Source organism: Vicugna pacos, chromosome 22 (assembly GCF_048564905.1).
Source record: "Vicugna pacos chromosome 22, VicPac4, whole genome shotgun sequence".
Classification (NCBI taxonomy): Eukaryota; Metazoa; Chordata; class Mammalia; order Artiodactyla; family Camelidae; genus Vicugna; species Vicugna pacos.
In genome coordinates this window covers 22,548,931-22,568,804 of record NC_133008.1, presented here as the reverse complement: position 1 = coordinate 22,568,804, position 19,874 = coordinate 22,548,931, and the positions used below count along the sequence as shown (strand labels likewise).

General features: G+C 48.1%; 1 protein-coding gene and 1 long non-coding RNA gene across 3 annotated transcripts in view; one reads left to right on the top strand and one right to left on the bottom strand.

Moving 5' to 3' along the window:
• Positions 1–18,273, bottom strand: part of MED26 (mediator complex subunit 26) — a 44,229-nt gene extending 25,956 nt beyond the window's left edge. Inside the window, exon 1 of the mRNA XM_006199092.2 lies at positions 17,929–18,273. Coding sequence (XP_006199154.2) covers positions 17,929–18,000 — 72 coding nt within the window. The 5' untranslated portion in view covers positions 18,001–18,273. The remainder of the gene's footprint in view (positions 1–17,928) is intronic.
• A 219-nt stretch (positions 18,274–18,492) lies between these two features.
• LOC140688352 (uncharacterized) lies at positions 18,493–19,874 on the top strand. Of its 2 annotated transcripts, none has more exons than XR_012062995.1 (2): positions 18,493–18,557; positions 19,521–19,874. It is a non-coding gene; the product is annotated as an uncharacterized lncRNA (long non-coding RNA). The 2 variants fall into 2 exon arrangements; XR_012062996.1 differs by having other exon boundaries at positions 18,499–18,668.

Below are 19,874 nucleotides of genomic sequence, written 5' to 3'. Positions count from 1 at the left end.
AGGGTTCCTTTCTCTCCACATCCTCTCTAGCATTTATTATTTGTAGACTTTTTGATGATGGCCATTCTGTCTGGTGTGAGGTGATACCTCATGGTCGTTTTGATTTACGTTTCTCTAATAATTAGCAATACTGAGCATCTTTTCATGTGCCTGTTGGCCATCTGTGTATCTTCTTTGGAGAAATGTCTATGTAAGTCTTCTGCCCATTTTTTGATTGGGTTGTTGGTTTTTTCACTATTGAGTTGTATGAACTGTTTGTATATTTTGGAAATTAAGTCCTTGTTGGTTGCATCATTGGCAAATATTTTCTCTCATTCCATAGGTTGTCTTTTTGTTTTGTTTATGATTTTCTTTGCTGTGCAAAAGCTTATAAATCTGATTAGGTCCCATTTGTTTATTTTTGCTTTTATTTCTATTGCCTTGGGAGTCTGACCTAAGAAAACATTGCCACGATATATGTCAGAGAACGTTTTGCCTATATTCTCTCCTATGAGTTTATGGTATCACGTCTTATACTTAAGTCTTTAAGGCATTTTGAGTTTATTTTTGTGTATGGTATGAGGGAGTGTTCTAATTTAATTGATTTACCTGCAGTTGTCCAGCTTTCCCAATACCACTTGCTAAAGAAACTGTCTTTTCTGCATTGTATATTCTTGCCTACTTTGTCGAAGATTAATTAGCTGTAGGTGTGTGAGTTCATTTCTGGGCTCTCTATTCTATTCCATTGATCCATATGTCTGTTTTTGTGCCAATACCACACTATTTTGATTACTGTAGCTCTGTAGTATTGTCTGAAGTCTGGGGGCTTTGCTCTTTTCCCTCAGTATTGCTTTGGGAATTCTGGGTCTTTTGTGGCTCCATATAAATTTTAGGATTATTTGTTCTAGTTCTGTTAAAAATGTCATGGGTTTTGACAGGAATTGCATTAAATCTGTAGATTGCTTTGGGTAGTATGGCCATTTTTAACAATATTAATTCTTCCAATCCAAGAGCACAGGATATCTTTCCATTTCTTTGAATCATCTTCAATAGATGGTTTTTATGGTCACCCTCCCAGTGCCCAGCAGACTGGTACATAGCAGACACTCAGCTACTGTTTGAACTTGTCCCAAGTGTTAATTAAAATGCAAATATCTGTTAATTTCATTGGAACAGTGTTGCATTAAGACAAAATAATGTCCTATGAGTTGCTTTTGTACCATGTTGTTGAGTGTTTGATAAGAGCATTGCTGGTTTGGGCTTCTGGGTATTTTAGAAAAAGGAAAACAAATACACTGTAAAAAAATTTAACTTAAAAAAATGCAATGATAGAAATTATATACAATGAGTTACATTTGAAAACAAAGGTGATGAAATACTCAAAACTCATCACTTATCACTTATTTATTTTCCCACATTTACTATTATCTAGGTTTTTGAGTTTATTCATGACTATGATATCTGCATGTGAAAATGGTATGCTACTGAGACATGTCTTCTCAACGCCTCATCACGTTAGTAGCTTGAAATCAGCCATACTGGAATGATTTATACCATGGAAACTGGCAGACACTACAAATCAGGGCTTGATTTATTGTCAAGTTAGTGTGCTTATAGACTCCTGGGCTGTATCCAGCCCAATGCCTATTTCTGTAAAGCATTTTACAATTTCGTTGTATATATATTTTTTATTGAGATGAAATTTCACCTAACATAAAATCAACCATGTAAATAAAGTTTTACTGGAACACAGCCACGTTCATTTGTTTACAAATTGTCTATGGGGCTGTTTCTATGCTATGCATAAAGGCAGAGTTGTGACAGACACTGTATGGTCTACAAAGCTGAAAATATTTACTATCTGGTCCTTTACAGATATAGTTCACCAACCCCTGGGGTTTAGACGTGAGAAAATGTTAACCATGCAGATTAAATTTAAAAGTGTGTCGTGCCTGTAGCCGTTACATTAGGAATAGCACAAATCTCACTGAGGAAATATTCTTCCAGTATTTGAAAACTATTATCTGTTTCAGCAAAGACATCACTTCACTTACTAACATAAAAATATCAATTAAGATTCAAGTCAGAACTACACTCATAAGTTGACCATAGACACAAAAGCTCAGCAAAAATAAGGAAAGCAGTCTGTGGGAAACAACTGGCTACATGGAATTGACAGTAAGTGTCATGTTTCATTATTATTTGCAAATTGTCAGTTACCTATCCTTTTTATCAGTAGAATTTATGAATTATGTATGTATATATGTATATGCAATACTTTCTTTTTTCCTGGAGAGCCAGCCAGCTGTCAAACATTTACTGGCATATCACACAGAGCAAATTAGAGTTCTTCATTACTTCATAGTGTTTGAAATAAAGTTTGAATGAAACTAAAATCCATTTGCATTACTGTAATTCAGCATTATATATAAATGAAAAGAAGGAAGAACCTGGATTCTTTAGATACCAACTGTTATAAATTACTGTTTACTAAAAAATGCTTCTAAGGTTTATCATCTCCGCATGCAAACAGAATTTCTCCATTGTGATTATCAAAGTTAAGCAAAAAAAAAAAAAACACCCTAAAAAAATCAAACCTAATATATAAAAGTTATGTTCAGGGACACGGTGCTCCCTTTCATAAAAATCAATAATGTTATTTGGAAAGTCAATAGAAGTTCAATATTTAATACATTTCCTAACCCTTTATACTTCATTTTTCTTATAACTATACTGAAGAAATGTATTGCTTGTTCATCTTCCCCTCCTAGTTTCCCAGTGCACTACCTGGACACCATATATACTATGTGTGCTGTGAACTGAAAGAGTCTGGAGGCAGAGTGACAGCAGCGAGGGGATGGGCTCTTTACAATGGGTGGCCAAGAGAAGCCTGAAGGAGTCTGAGGTCACGGATCTAGGGAGGAGAACTGGACAGTCATGAATGAGGGAAAGGGAAGTATAAATTGAAATGAGAAAGGAAAGAAGGGTCCAAGCCATATAGCACCAGTATACCATGACAATAAGCAGGGGAATGTCTATTCCAAGTGTATAGGATCTTAAGCGACAAAGTAGTGATCTGACATTGGTTTGGAAGGGGTAAGACGGAAGGTTTCCAAGAGGGCAATAGCCAGCCTTGGAAAAGAGATGGAGAAAAGAGGATGAATGAAGAATATACATTTTGGCAGGAGAACAACTAGGACTTACAGACGGACTGGGCATAGTATGATGGAGTAAAGCAGGAAGCACGCTTACTCTGGGACTTTAACAAAGCCACAGTCACGGCTCCACTGACTGCGATGAAGAGAACTCGAGAGTCCACACACAACCTCTCTGCCCTGGTGGCTGGACCGCAGTCCTCTGAGCACATGAAGAACACAACTGGTGGACCTGACTGGGGTAAACAGTTGCTCTGCCCTTCCCGGAAGGGCATGGGAGAGGAAAGCAGCCTCTCCTCTCCACTCCACTGGCTGCAGTACACAGAAGCCCCGCAATCCACTCCACAACTGATTGCTCCCAACAGTTCTCAAGTGCTCTTCAGACTAAAGCAGCCTACTTTTATTTTCATTTTTTAAAACTGCTTAATTGAAAAGACAATGGAGCATAAGAAAAACAAAAACAAAAACTGTTCCTACTGCCCCAATACAAGTGCTTGCCATTTTACCCAAAGCTCTAGTTTCTGCGCCTTTCCTAGTTGTGCTGGCTGACAGAAATGCTCCTTTTCTTCATAATGGCAAAGCTTGTCCGTTTTTCTGCAGAGCTTTCAGGATCTTTCTTTACGGCTCTATGCTATTTGACTCTGGATGCACCATGTGTCCTAAGCCTCTCTCATGCCATTTAATTAATGATATTAACAAGTATTATTACATAGGTATATCCGTTAAATTGTTATTAAAAATCATCATACATATGTAAATAAATTTCCAAGAGCAAAATGACAAGATCAAAGGATATGACCATGGCTACACCTCCTGCCACATAAATACTTTCCAAATGGGTGAAGTATGAAGCTGCTCCTGGGTCCTGCCAGCAGCCTGGAGGGGGCTGAGGGGGCTGGGGTGGGAGATAGGCTAGAAGATAAAAACAGCCACAGGATGGTTTAATGCCCAGTCTTGATTACCCACCAATGCCATTCTTCCCACATGTTTGAGTACAAGGTGTACTTCTGATTGTTAATCATGTCAACATTTCTTTGTCCAGTAATGTCTCTGAGATCTTTTAATTGCTTGTTCTGAGTAAGTTCTCCATACTGAAAGGATACTGTTTCCTAAAGGTGATTTCGCACACACACAAATGTGTATCCTGATCCCTCCCCCTCCCGTCTGCAATGGCAATACAGAGGGATCTGGAAAAGTTCAGGCAGGTTATAAACCCAGTTGGCAGTTCCAACCCAAGCACCTTTTCCAAAGAAGCCTTTCCTTCTACAAGTCAGGGATTTTGTTCCACAATCAATTTTTTCCTGCTTCCCCCTCAGGGAGCTTTTAGAAATGTGCAAAATTATGCAATGTTGTCTGGTAACTGCTCACACTAAAAGGAAGACTATCTTTGAGAAAGAATAGCATCTGTGAAAACCAAAGTTAAATATCTACAAACTCATCCAGGGGAAGAACCGCTCCCACCCCACCCCCAAGAAAACACTTTATGTGTTCAGTGTCTACTGTGTACCCAGCAATTTCCCCTCAGGCTTTACTTACCCTTTGGTAGGGTAAGGCTTATCCTCACTTTATAGACGACAGGAAACTTGACAGACTGACAGCAATTATTTGATGTGATTTGTCCAAGGACAAATATTTCAGAAACAGAGCTGTGTAGATTTGAACCCATGTCTAAATCCAAAAACCTTGCATATGAAATAATTTTCTTTCTTTCCTTCTGTCTGCCCATATGTCCATCTTTCTTTTTTATTAGGGGGGAGGCTCAAAGGATTTGCATTTATAAAACTGCACTTAAGAAATGAGAAGGTAGCTTTCTTCTCCATAAGACGAGAGACCTCGTGAATGGAGTTGACATGGCTCAGGGGCTCCAGAGATATGGAAGAAACCAAGTGGTGTGACAGGGGAGGGCCAGGACTTGAGGATTTCTCGGAGGGGACAGGGACCACATTCTGCATCTCCCCATGAGGAAAAAGACAGCACAGTCCCCAGCACTTACCCAAAGCACAAGTAATCTGAGGCCTTAGAAGCACACTCACTGTCCAATTCAGGTGGGCATTAAAATGGAAATTTAAAAGTGAGTCCCCTGGTGTTACCACTCACGTTAGGTGCTGGCTATCCACACGTGGCTGTGGATACCATACAGGGCAGTGCAGACAGAAACCATCTCCATCAATAGCAGTGCTGTGCAAGGAAGGAAATAACTCGGCAGGGATCTCCCACACTCTCCTCTCTGCAGTGGGCATGGTGTGGCCTCATGAGAAAAGTAAAGGTCAGCTGGGTGACGGCCAGCTACTTCCCCTAGCTAAGCTTCCATCTTATCTATTAAATGGGATAACACCTAGCACAGAGTGAGCACACAATAAGAGTTGATGCTGCCATCCTCCTGTTTCTGTTATAGTCCAAAGATAATGTCCCTACAAAGAGATAACCTTTATAAAAGATGACACCAAAAGACACTGAACACTTGATTTGTTAAGTAGGGTTGTTCACTAGATTGAAGAAGAGTCAGCCCCTCCAGGATGAACACCACCTGCAGGTCTATTACCTACTAATAGGATTAAAATCCCTCTCTCCTACTTCCAACTGCAAAGCCTCAGGTAAGGACAACCTCCCTCACTCTTTTTCTCACCTTTAGCAGAGAACTAGTACCAGCTCCCTCATTTATGTGGCTAAACCTAAGCCAGACACTGCACCAGGCACCTAACACGCTCAACCCCTCAGGACGACACCACCAGGTGAAGGCACCAGCAGCCACATATCACAGATAAAGAAACTGAGGCCCAGAGACATGAAGTGATTCACCCTCAGGCCCCCCAGGCAGAAGCAACCAAGTAGGATCTGGAGTTGCTGCTCTCACGGTGTTCAGAACCCTCTTCTAAGGGGAGTCCTGGCCCAGGTCTGCATGTTCACTCTTGGTGGGTTCTGGGCTCGAGGGATTCACCACACCATGAGGAGGGCTAGGCAAGTGCTGCAAAACCTATGGCTGCCCCCTCCCCGCTTCCTGTCTCCTGCCTCCCTGGAACTGAGTGGCACACACAGGACAGGCCCAATGCCTGAGTGCTGGCCTTGCCACTACAGCTCTGAGGGAACCCATGTACCACAGGAAGACCCCAAAGGGCTGAGCTCTGGAGAGGGCCAAGCAGCCACCACAGGAAGGGGGGTGTCCTCCAGAGAATCAGCCACCCCAACCTCAACACTCGCGAGCTGAGCAGCTGCCCTACTCAGTACAAACCAAACTTTAACTCTTATCCCAAACCTAGCTTAGTCCTCCCAGGTTAGGCACAGCTTGTGCTCATCCACAGCTTGAAATCAGAGATAGACCCACAGTAAACTAGTCACTGGCCCTAACAGAATAAAGAGGCTCACTATGCACCAGCAAGAAAAGAACTAAGGAGGGGCGGACACAGCCATGTCAGACAGGTTAAAGGTGCTGTGGGCCAGACCGGATGGAACAGGATGCCAGGAACAATCAGAAGACAGTGCTCCTGGGACAGCTGGCACTGGCCTTGTTGGGGGAGGCATGCTGGGCCTGGAGCCCAGAGAGGTAGGTAGGAAGGGAAGGAAGGAGGCAGGGAGAATAGAGGGAGGGCAGGCTATCCAGGTGGAGGTACACAAGCAGGTCAGAAGTTGATGAGCAGTTGAGTGTGGCTGAAGCAGGGGAGGGAGAGGAGGCCTGAACCAGAGACGGGGGCACAATGTGCTCAGCTGACAGAAGAATCAGCTCAAATGGGCTTCATTAAGAAAAGAAGCCACTGGCTCATGTAGCTGTAAAGTTCAGGACAGGGCTCACCTTGGGCCAGTCAGGCCCAGGCAACTTATTCTTCCCTATCCCTCTAGGCTGGTCTCACTCCTGGGCAGGCTGTCCCCAGGCAGCAGACCCTAGTAGCAACCTGCTAACATCCTCTCCCATTCAAGTCTCCCCCAGCTACCCTAGCAAAGCACTAAAACCTTTATGGGCTCTGGCTCTGACTGGGCCACAGGCCCATTCTTGTACCAATCACTGGCCAGGAAGATGTAGCCCTATGATTAGCTAGTCCTCAGTCACTAACCATCCAATGGGCATGAACCAGAAGGAGGGAGGGGCATGGAGGGGAAGGGAGGTGGGTGGGCTGCCCATCACCAAGTCTGTGAACTGTCACCTACCATGCACACATGTCAATACTCAGGATGCTTCATGCCCGGGACCGTTCTCAACAGCCTTCCTAAGCAGCATATGAATATCCTCCTAAGGAAACTAAGGCTGCAACCCTAACATCCAAAGCTGTATGATGAATAGCAGAGTCAAGAGTCCAACTCAGTTCTGCCCAACTCTAAAGCCCAGGTTTTCCACCTGGAAAAAGACTGCCTTCTCCACTCTGTCACCTAAAGAGCTCACATGTTAACCTCGTCAGCCACATGGCACCAAGAGAAGGGATGACACGTCCCAGTCTGTTCTGGGGCGCTCACTCTGGGGCCGGCACAGAAGTGAGATCAGGAAGCAGGAGACTGGCTGGGAAGCAGCTGCACCTCCCCAGACACTCTGCTTGCAGGAATGGAGTAACCAAGGGAGGCGGTCAGCAGAGTGGGGGATAGTGGCACCACCAACCAACAGCGCAGCATGCTGGGGGCAGCAGTCACCTGGAGTGCAAGGATTCAGGTACCACTGGAAGCCATGGTGAGAACACATGGGAAAGCATTAATAACCAGAAAGGGCTCCCCAGGCAAGGCTGAAACACTCAAGGGGAAGGAGGCACCCTGGCCAGGAGGTTTGGAGGGAGCAGAAAGGCCAATGCAGTAAGGTACAAGGGGGCAGGGACGACGGGCACCGCTCGTGTTATGCCTCAGGCTTCCTTCATTTCCAAGGAGATGCACTCAGCACTGATCCTGCAGCGGGCCACTGAGAACAGCATGGTGACCTGGGGAGACAGCCTGGAGTGACAAGCACAAGGGCACCCTCATGCCTAAGGTCGGCTCATCTTACAAAGCAGATGATGCCACTTCCTATTTCCCAACTTGGGGGAGCCCACCACTGACAGGACAGAAAACCACATGCACTGTCCTCCTGACACAGGAGCATCATCCCCAGGGCAATAAGCAGATGCCAGCTTCCCTAACTCTGAGCAGGGCTGACAGGTAGGTTCACCAGAAACCCCAACAGAGTCCCGAGCCCCTACCCCAAATCAGTGTCCTCACTGTTTCTATTCTGCCACATGGGAGAGCTACAGAAGACTGGGGATGCCTACTGTTTTCGTCTGCACAGCAGACCCTGCTTCTTCTGCAAGCTCCTCCCCACTCCCTGTGGGCACTACCATTTTCTTACAAAGCCCCCTCCACCCCACCCTCAAGCCAAGCCAAAGTGACTCTAGCAGTTTTCAAACTGGAAGCAAATAAGTGAATTCACTCCACATCATGCCTTAGCCTTCAAAAGTCCAAACCCCAGAGCTGCTGCATTTCCTACCACGTGGAAGAACTGCGTCCACAGGACACACAGACACATACAGTGCCGAGGACAAAAAAGAGAACAGTTTCCCTCTTAGTTCTTCCATCCCAATTTAAATTCCAAACAGCACTCTGACTCACGGTGAGAGGGGAAATGTTACAAGCAAATGCAGGATGAGCTCACAACATCTGGAGGGTGAAAAGCTAGGCTCCTGCACTCAGGGGCAGCTTTGGCTTGTCAACCAACCTTCAAAGGGAGAACTTTAAATGTTCAAGAAGCTCCTTTAAAATAGAAGTGAAAGTGAACTAACCATCCATTCACAAACCTCCCCACCTCCAGACACGCCTAAAATGTAACATGTGGCTCATCTCTTTCACTGCCAAGCTGCCAGCATCCAGCAGAGGGGAGCAGACATCACCAACTTTGAGTGCTTGCTGACATCCCCCCAGACAGACAGGAAGGGAAAAACGGAGGGCCATGAAAGATCACCTGACCCTATCCTTCTCAGTTAACCTAAGGGAAAGAAATCAAGCCCGGAAGGGCAGGTACCAGTTTCCGGTAAGCAGGGGCAAGGGACAAACAAGAGGAAATGGACAAGACAATCAGCTCCAACCAGACCTCCCAGTAACCATCCATGCCCCTGAGCTCAAGAGGACAGTAGTCTGGAGAACTCAGCTCTTGCCTGGGTCACAGGCATCATCTTCTCTTGCTCAGACTAGTCCGCACAGTTCCTACAGCACCAAGAGAGGTAATGGGGACAGGAGAACAAGTGGTGCCATAGTGAGGCTCTCCTGGACTCCCACACCTAGGAGGGGATTGAAGCTACAACCTGGCAAGTATGTTAAGACAAGGCAACAGCAAGGTACCCAAGTGTGACCATAGGCAAATCAGTCTGCTGTTTAACCAGAAGGAGTGGGTATTCAGAACCCAACTTGCCACACAAGCCAAAGAGGCCCTCGAGTTTAAGCTCTGGTCATAAGCACAGTGCCACCCTCCATCTGGGGGAGAGGTGCCAACAGAATTAATAAAGGTGCCCTGCCTGCAACTATCTAAATGAAAACCCGAAGGAAACAATGTGAAACAATGAGCGAAAGGGTAAACTATTCCTATTTTATATACCTAGACAGCAGTGTCACTAGCACCCAAACCCCACCCCCAACAGCGCTAAAAAGCCAGCTTGCCAACTTGCCTGGCACAGACGCAAGATGCACCATGGAAGTAAATAAAGTTGAGGAGTGTCTACTGGGAGCGGCTTCTAGAAGGACTGGCCTTAAGAAGGAGGGCAGGCAGCTATCTTGGGGATGACCCAGGGGGAAATGGATGTGGCCATCTCCTTACACTCCAACCCAAGGATTAGGAGAGGAATCTGATGGCAAGAGGGGTCAAGAAAGCTAAGTTGGAATATGGGCAGGGGAGAGCCAAGTAAGAAATCAAGGGGACAAGGAGAACGCAGCCCAGAGTGTGTGCAGGTGGAGCTGCAGACAGCTTGGTGGCTCAGGCACGGCCCAGAGAGCCGGATATGACCAGGGGAGTGGGGAGGGAATGGGGCTGAAGGTACAAGCAGGGCATCAGGGCCACCAGCACCTGGAAGAGGGATGCCAGGCCACCAATGGGCTCTCAGTGTGAGCCACAGTCATGTGTAGCTAGTTCTCCAACAGTAACCCACCCAACTGCTACCATAGAACCCCCATCACAGAGACAAGGCCAGCCACCTGAAAAATCACTCTGTGCACAGTGTACAAGTGGCCAGTGTCTCCACAGCAGCCACGAGGCTGATCCACCACGGGATGTGGCCCGGAGAAAGCATCACCCACTATCTGGCCCTGACAAATGAAACCGGGGGAGGAGGGTATTGAGGAAGGGTCTGGTTTGTCAAATGACCAAAAAAGGCCAAAGGGTCCCAAGGTGGCATTTGAACGGTGTCAACAAGAACCACAGCCAGCCAGGGATCTAACATCAAGCACCACCTTCTCTGTCAGAGGTGAAAAATGCCAACCAAAGGAAAAAACACCTCACTCCTTTTCCTCAGCCAGTTCCAGAGAAAGCAGAAAGTATTTCAGTTACAACCTTCCTCCTGGACAAGCACAAAAATATCATACAGATGAACCCAGCATAAGGATGCAAACCCAGGCAGGAGAGTGGGGTGCCTGTCTTATACTCACTGCCCTCTCTCGAGTGACATGGGAGGCAGCAGCAGGTGAGGGCGGACTGAAGGAGTGGGTTCTAACCCCAGTGCCATCCCTTGTAGCCGTGTGTCCACTGAGCCTCACTTTCTGCATGGGCACCTGCCTCCCCGGGCTGCTGTACAGATTACACGTGAAAAGTGCTGGCACCTAGTACCTGTGCTTAAGTGTCGACAACCAATTCCAAAGACTGATCCTCTTCACAGCATCTGAGCACCCACTTGCCATACAAGTTCTAGATACTTGGGGAGTAACTCATGCTCTGCTACCAAGGAGCCTGCAATCCCATGGAAAACATGATCAACAAGACCTGTTCTCAGTAGGAATGTAGAATTTTTAAGTTATGTGCAGTGCCTGAAGGAGATTGTCTTGGATTAAAGCAGGAAAGGTTTCTGCTAAAGGGAGAGCAGTAGGGACAACAGGGAGCCCCAAACAGAGGCAGTAGGCGTCACACACAGACAAGTAAGGCTGGCTTGCAGGTTTAAGTACATGCTGTTTTGATGACAAGCTATAACTTCAATTTCAAAGCATTAAGGGATTAGAAGCAGCTTCTGTCCCTGAATTTTCTCAAAAAAACAGTACTCAAAGTACACCTGTCATAATGTGGAAGTTCCTGAATGTTTCTGATCATAAAAATGGAACCTGACACCTAAAAAGGTTAGAAGATTTTAAGGGGGGAAAGGTTGTAGGAAATGGGAAGAAAATGGAAATGCAAAACTGGAAGTTAAAAACACTTCACATTTAAGGTTAATCTCAGAAGACAGACTGGAGTTCAACTTTCATGCTGTGTACTGCTTATGTGGGAACTGGGAGACTGCTGTTAAGCCCACTGGCTTCTGAGCCAACTAGCCCTGGGTTTGGGTCCAGAGCTTCCCATATCCACCTCTGTGACACTGGATGGATCATTTAACCTCTGCTCTCCTCCAAAATGAATATGGGGTATCTCCTTCTAAGAGCAGTTCAGAGAACCACCCAGGATGCAAAGTTGTCTACATGTACTACGTACATAGCAAGTGTTCAGTAAATGGCAGCTCTTCATTTTATAGCTTCCAATGGATGAATCTAGGAAACTTTGTTGCAGTCCCAGGGGCGCTGGAAGGTTTCTAACCCTACCCGCCTGGCAGTGGCACATCACCTGACATGACCCTTCCTCTTAGCAGGCTCCATGCAAACAGAACCTCCAGGAACTCGTAAGTGGGGAGTCTGAGGGCCCAGACGGAGGTGTGTCTGAACACCCACCTGGCACAGTAGCCCTGGACTCTCGACCCAACTCTGATGATAATCAAGAGCTTTCCCAAGCGCAACAGCACCTACGTCGCAGGAACTCCTGCCTTCTGTGTTCTAGGATGGCCTCCAGAAGCCACAAGGAGCAAACCTAACCCCAGTACTTGACACCAGCCCCCAGGCCCTTCACGGAGCCTGACACCCGCCCCCTCCCCATCCCATTGCTGAGAGGGCAAACTGTTCAAGGATTTGCCAGCTATTCCTCCAAACTCTCCATTCCTCTCAAGTCAGAGAAGGACGAAGAACTGACTTCCTGCACCTGACTATAAAACTCTTCACTCTGAAAACTCAAGAAACTCTAGAAAGCCATTTCACATTCTTAAGAATCCTGAATTAAATCTTTGAGTAAGACACGTGAAGAACTGTTCCCCTTGGACCCAAGAGCTGTAGCCCTGTAAGGCTGCCCCACCCCAGATCATCCATATGCACATTCTATGCCTGCTCAGCTCCCTCAAGGGTAGCGGCTGGGCATCTCCAGGCCCGCACCCTCCACACCCAGCACACAAGCACTTGCCAGAAACGTTTATTCAATTGCTGAACCACCTTTTTCAGTTTTACAATATTTTTCCATAAACAGCATGTACCAGTTGGTGATTCAGATGTAAGTGTATTGCCTCCCAAGACCTGGAATTCATTCAGAGTACTTTTAAACACAGCATGCAGAATATTGGTAGATCCTCCTTACGCAGGAAATGCTCTCGTGTCCATGGAATCCCTGTGTCAATACTTGCTGGACTCTACTCGCGTGCCCAAGAGTGAAAGCCGCAGTACTAGGAGGGGTCTGAGCGTGGGCACTCACGAGGCTGGACTGAAAGTGCACTGCCTGCGTACCTAGCCACTGAGCCCCAAACTCAGTCGCCACTCTGCCAACCAGCCTGTGGGCCCCACAGGGACCAGGTGGATTCAGGACAGCCACCACTGGAAAGGAAAAGAAAAAGCATGGCTCCTACTGACAGAGGCAGAGCCCCCAGCTTCCAGAATGCGGTTTACAGCAGAGGGCTGGGCAGGAGACCCACCTACCAGACTGCAGTCACCTAGAGGTTGGGCTGGGTTAAGTCAGTTCTAGTTAAACTAGTTAAACCGTCTAAGAAGACACCTACATGAACACCAAAACTGAGGCAAAATGAGTACAGATATCTTCCTTCACCCAACCCCAAGCCTGGTACCCTTGAGGGCATGTCCTGCCCCACGAAGCTGCATCTTGAGCCCAAGTGACCGTGGTGCCTTTTTATATCTGCATCAGGACAAAAGTCCCTTCCCATAAACTGATCTCAGACTGTCCTCCAGGCCTCTGTGACCTCCAGCCAGGACACCATACTCCTAAAAGAGTCGTCTCTGAGGACCTCCGTGAAGACAGAATGTAAAGTCCATCTTCTTCTGAGGGAAAGAGTGAGTCACAACAAGGATTTACACTTGCTTCACAACCAACACTTGTTACCTGCCTCTTTCCCCAAGTCATAAAATGCCACACTGCTATCCTCACACATCCTGGCCACAACACAAAGAGCAAAGGCAGGAAGGTTACTGAATTTGGGCAACCAGTGTGATAAGGAAGCATCCACATGTTTAGATTTCTTATCTTCTAATAGTGAGAATCAGAACTAATAACACTCTTCCATTTTAGAGTTTACAAGATTTCTCTTTTCTACAGGACTGATGGCATCTTAAATTAATATCAAAAGTGCTGTCATCCTGAAGCAGAAAAAGAAGCTGGAACATAAGACCCATGAAAAGTTCCACACCACTTAGCAGTTGCCACACCACAGTGTGGTCTGGCCCAGGATTGTGTGTCCCTGACAGAAACCTTAAGGTGTTTCCGGGACAGGATGCCTATGTCATCCACCTGTTAGAGCTATCACAGGTAAATCGAACCCAAATTGTAATCTCATATAAACTTGTGTGGGAGAGAAGCAGCTCCCACATCTTTCCTTACGAGCTCAAGAAAGCTGCCCTCATCGCCTCTTCTGAAGCCGTCTGTCCACCTTTGCGAGCAGTACAGTGGTGTTCAGAGTCAAAAGCACTATCACTTAATAACTCTGGGTAAGTCCCTAGCTTTAGGACAGTCACCTCACATTAAGTCATCAGGAAACAAAGACATCTTGTCCTCTCCTGGCCATGGGAGACACTAAACAGCACCTACTGTCTGTCATGATGTCAGCTTCTGCACCTGCAGAAAGGGGAGACTGGCTACTCACTCTACCTCTCTTTGGAGGCTGTTGGAAGGTGGAGACTCCATCAAAGTGCTGCACAAAGTCATGTAAAGCATACATCTCAGTGTAGAACTATGTTAGTATTTTGTTATTTAGAAAATTCATACCATATAATTGCATCAAAAGAAAAAACTTCTAGAATAATTCATGTTAGCCTCTGCTGCCCCTCCTAGAATCTGAACCCTGGACCTGGAAGGAGCTTTATGGAGCAAATACACCAGTTCCCAGCCCCACTTTGCAGATGAGGAAACTTCAGCAGTGTCTTAACCCTCAAATTCCTAGGTGGAAAAATTTTCTTTCTCATATGTCTCTCTACAGAGGTCCCTTAGTCACCTCCCTTTAGCACCTGATGTCTGCAGAACAGTGAGGAAGAAAGGAGTTTCGGAGATTTCCTGCTGGGAAGGCGCTGGCACAGATGCCCAGTGCAAGCTCAAGTCTCTTCCCCGCAGCGCCTTCTCTGGCCTCTCCCTGCTGTGAATACAGGGCAGCTCACCTGCCCTGTGCTGTTATTTAACCTGTCATGGGGCTGCAGCACCCGCTCCACTATCTCAGACTGTTTCTCAGATGCCAGACTAACACTGTGTTTGTTCCTCGCGGTTCTCCAGAGCTCTGTATTAAACTACTCCATGACTCAATGTTGGGGCACGGAGCAGTCACAAGGGCTTTTTGGTAAAAGGGGGCTCAAATGGAGGCCCAAGGACTCTAGGGTTCAGTCAGTTTAACCAAGACTTAGCAACTACACCTAAAGCTTCTGCTCTAGAGAGAGAAGACAAGAAACAAGCCATGCTCCTGGACGCTGCACTCTGGTCAGGAAGACAAAGCCCGAACTCTGGTGAAACAATGAATGTCTGATATAAACTGGAATGTAATCACTTGATGAGGAGACTGTGCTTGGTTGGACTGACTCGATTTCTGGGCAGAAGGAAGACAGTCTTCAACTTTATCCATAACAAAATAAGATTAAGCTGGAACAAAGGCACACAGCGCACTTCAGAAAGAGTTTCAGCAGCCTGGGCTGACAAACACTACAAGAAGAGTAAGGCTTCAACTGTTCTGAAAAACTGTTAGTTGCTTTTTGAATAGGAGTGTACGGGATTTACTTTATTATAGAGTTGGCTGAAATTATTAACTCAGAGCCTGATGCTATAGATAGTCAAATATCCAGAGGCTAGAATTTAGAGCAAAGAAGCAACTTTCCTCTTAAGAACTCCTTTGTCAAGGAGGTGGTCAGTAAGCGTTACTCTGTTACTTCCTTTTCAGATACTTGGTACTAACTTTTCAGATACTTGTGGATATTAGGTCAGCTGCCTGATACTGATTTTTTAAGCAAAAGCTAAGTTTGCTAAGCATAATTGCAGGCACGTAAAGGTAAGCATTACATGACACGATTCTCTGTCGCCTCTCTCAGAAGAGGTTTAATTTTAGTGTTGGCTCTTCAACACTGTCCCCATTTTTATTTTCCAGGAGCATCTTAAATATGTGTCAACTAACTACGCAGAAGTGGAGTTCCTACTTGGGCCAAGCAGGGAAGCGCAGCTGTGGGCTGGCAATGCCTTGTTGGAGCCATCTAGCTCTCACCTGAGCCCAGGTCAATTAACAGAAACTGCAAAATATGAAATAGTCTCACACCATCTCCACCAGCAACCTACTCCTCCACGGCTCTGAGTTTCTATATGGGGTTTGCTTCAAGCCACACTTCTGTCAAATGGCTCTTAACAATATTCAGGGATGTTCCTGACAATGGCAGCATTTAAAGGAGGCACTTTCTCATCACTCATATTCAGAGACAGTTTCCCAGTTTCATCCACCACACTTACATTAGAAGGGCTCCAAACACATCTATCACAAGAGTCCCCCAAATTAGCCATGTGAAACGTGAATTCCATGACAGGTAACCGAACTGTGGGCTTGGCCCCTCTTCCCCTGTACTCCTAGGAACCCTTTAGTTTAGACCCTTACACAACACTAGAACCCCTGAGGTCACTGCCCCACCTAGTCTACAGCAAAGCGATTGCCCATCAAAGCGCTTCCTGATCCCAAAGCTCTCCTAGGTGGCATTAAGGATCAGTGCTAATGTCTCAGCAACCTTTCAGATTCTCTGGACAAGCACGTGGAAGCACGTGGAATTCCAGAAATTAAACTCTGACTCGACAAAAGATGCAAAAGTCGCCAAGGCTACATTTTCAAGTCACTTATTTTATACTCTAATATTTCAGTCTTGGGAATTGCAGTAGCACTAGTTACTGCAAAAATCCTACAAGGTTTTATATAGCTTGTGTCTACTCCATCCCCAAAGCCATAACCAAAACGTATACAACATTTGTTAAAGACAATTACCACCAAGTCCATCTTAATGGGGTCTGAAGACCAGAAATGACAAAATTATTAATAAATCAAAAATCACAAAGATCATAACTTTTCTATTTCTACCAAAATTGTACAATCCAACATGAATTATTCCAAAAAATACTAGGCTAAAGCCTACTGCCAAAGTAATCAGCCAAATTCATGTAAAGGAAAAGCTAAAGCCCCCATAGCAAGAGAAACCTGAGTTACCTGGCCAAGCCCAAGATGATTGTTTTCTTCTATCCTCAGCACATTAAAAAGTGATTTCAACGGCCACTTCCTGGTCTCCCAGGAAATGCAGGGGCTCACTTCATACCTGGATGCTACTGCATCTTCCTACTGCTGAACCTGCTCCTGCCACAGGGGAAAATGAACCCAATGGCCAACAACCCCTCGGAGAAAATACGAGAACACAATGAGTCTTCCCCTACACATAAGGAAGGGGCAGGGAGATCCCTCTACAAACTGTAGCCTGGGTAGAAGAGCATCTGAGAGTGAGACACCCTGGGGTTACCCCTGATGGTCTAGGTCACAATCCACAGGCTGGGACCCCAGATAGGGGGAAAAGACAGGCGAGGGAGGGCGAGGGGTGGGGGGAGGGGAGAGAAAACAATCACATCTAATTCACTACCAAAAAGCGGAGCTCTGGCTTGATCAGAGACGCAATGAGCACTCAGGCCCAGACAGGTATAGGAAGAATCCCACCCTGCACAAGGTATCTTCCGTCGGCAGCGACCCCAAGAGGGATCCGGCAAAGGCATGTCCACTCTCAGAACCAAAGGGGACTCTCCAAGCGCCCTGGGCACCGGGCTAGGGGCAAAGCAGGTCGGAGGGGGGGTTCCCTCTGAAGCCAGAAAGGTGCTTCCAGCCAGGAGGAAAGGGAAGGAGGACTGCCTGGACCACCCAGAAAGCCGAGACACCGGTGGCACGGGCTCCCCGAGTCATACCCCGGACACCAGTTGCTCCACAGCTTTTCTCCCTCCCCTCCCCCCAGCCAGGAAAGCTTCCCGGGGGTCGCGGGTCCCCCGGGAAGGGAGAGGCGGGTGAGCTCTGCCAGGATCAGGAAGGGTCGTAGAGCTGAAGCAAGAGAGGAGGAAAAGCTCTGGTCTTAACTCCCGACCGCTCTCTCAGCCCAGGCCGCACGGAAGCCTCGGCCTCCCGTACCAAGCGCCGCCCGGCTGCCCGACCTGACCCCGGCCCGGGCCCGGGGGGCGAGAGGCCAGGATGGCAGCGGCCCTCGAGGGCAGGTGGGTGTCCGGCGGGTGCCCTGGAGCCCGGCTGGCGAGGGGCACTAAGGAGGGGGAGAGTCCCAGGCCCACGCGGCCTCCACCTCAGCCCGTGCGGTGAATACTTACGTTGCTCTGGGGGTCGATGGCCTGCAGCAGCCGGTCCCTGATCTGCTGCGGAGACGGCGGAGCCGCTGTCATTGCCTGGGCGAGGCGGGGGGGAGCGGCCGGGCCAGCGGGCGGGCGGGCTGAGGCGGGGAACGGGGGTCACTCACTCGCCGGCCTCCGGGAGCGGAGCCTCATGTTCCCCGCGGCGCCAGGAGAAGAGGGGGCGCGCGGGGTGGCAGAGAGGGGAGCCGGGGCAGGGGCTCGGGCCCGGGGCGCCGCCGCCACCAAAGGAGGAGGGGGAGCCGCCGGAGCCGACGCCGCTGCTGCCGCCGCCTCGAGAACCAAACTCCAGTGAGCTGCCCCCGCGCGGAGCACTCTGGGTAACCCGCGCCGCACGCAGCGTCGGCGCCACGCTGAGGAGGTTGGGAGATGGGGTGGGCAAATTCGCCTAGCCTGGGCGGGGCCAAGCGCGGGCCCCTCCCCACCCATTTACGCATGCGTGCGCAGGCGCACTCGCCTCATCGGGTTGCCCTTCCCCGTTGCCTGGCCAAAGAAGCCGTTGGGAGGCGGTTGGGCGGGACAACGGCCGCCGCCTGGAGGCCCCGCCCCCACCCAGACCCGGAGGTGGAGGTTTCCGACCCAACCGCTCGGTACGCGCCGAGTCCTTGAACCCGGGCGAGCTGAGCGGTAGCCTTATCCCCGGGGCCGAGAGGGCAGCGGAAGGACCCCTCCTCGGGCAGAAAAGCTTTCCCCGTTCTGACGTAGGTGACGGGAGTCGCGGGTAGGAGAAGCTGCCAAGTTCTCCGAGTCCGGAGGTCCTTCCCAGCTCCTCTATCTGCGTTCCTGGGGGCCAGGGAGGGCAGACGTCCAAGTTGATTCTGTGCGCGGAAGGGTCAACTGGGTAGCAGCGAGAAACACTGCCGCCACCGCCCCTCCAGAGGGCGCGGGTGCGAGCCGGGGGTCTGCAGCGCCTCCGGCCGGGACCCCAAAAACATGAGACCGCAAAGCGCCTCGCAGAGGAGCTTCCACCCCAGCTAGGAAAGCCCCAAAACCAACCGCAGAAGCCAACCGCAGGAGCTGACACCAACGTTGAAATCTGTGCCTGCACCAGGTTTCTCCCCCTGGGCCTCAGTGACATTTGGGGCTGAATCACTCTGTTGCCTGCCCTGTGCATTGCAGGATGTTCAGCAGCATCCGTGATCTCTACCCACTAGATGCCAGTAGCACCCTTTCCCCAGTCGGGACAACCAAAAATATCTCCAGTCACTGCCGGAGGTTCCCTGGCTGGCAGAACCGACAACTGTTGAGAACCTCTGGTTTCCCTGCTTTGTGTGGAGATGCTGAAACCCGTTCTCTGAACCTCCTTTACAAAGGAGGAAACTGAGGCCCAAGGTCACCCAGTTACAGGTCAAAAACCCAGAATTGTTAAATGTCAAATCTAAGGTTCCCCGCCCCCACTTCCCACCTCGCTACCTTCTTTCATTGCTGTCTTTCTCTCACTTCCTCTTTCTCTCAGTTCTGTTAGAAATACGGTTATGCGAAGGGGTGAAAAGGCAGGCTGCGTGGATTATTAGCCACAGCCTCAGGAGAATTAACTTCTTTCCTTGTTACAGGAAGACCTAGATTTAAAACAGTAGAGAGGCAGCTGATGAGAACCACATGCGCGCCTTGGGTCTGTGCTACACCTGTTAGTCTTGCATTTGTCATGCTTCTGGGAAGCATTTTTATTTGAACAAACGGCTGTTTCCGCACGTGATTTGGTTGGTTGCTTCTGCACGTGTGAAAAGTGTTACATCACACTTGTAGGGGAGAATAAATATGAGCAAAATACTTCTCTTTAATTTACTCACTCCCCCTTCTAGAATGACGTGCTTTGTGTACATGGTCCACATTGGAAACCAGCCCATTTGGAGATAATCTGTATCTCACCTTAAGATAAGCAAAATAAACAAGCATTCCCCCAAGTA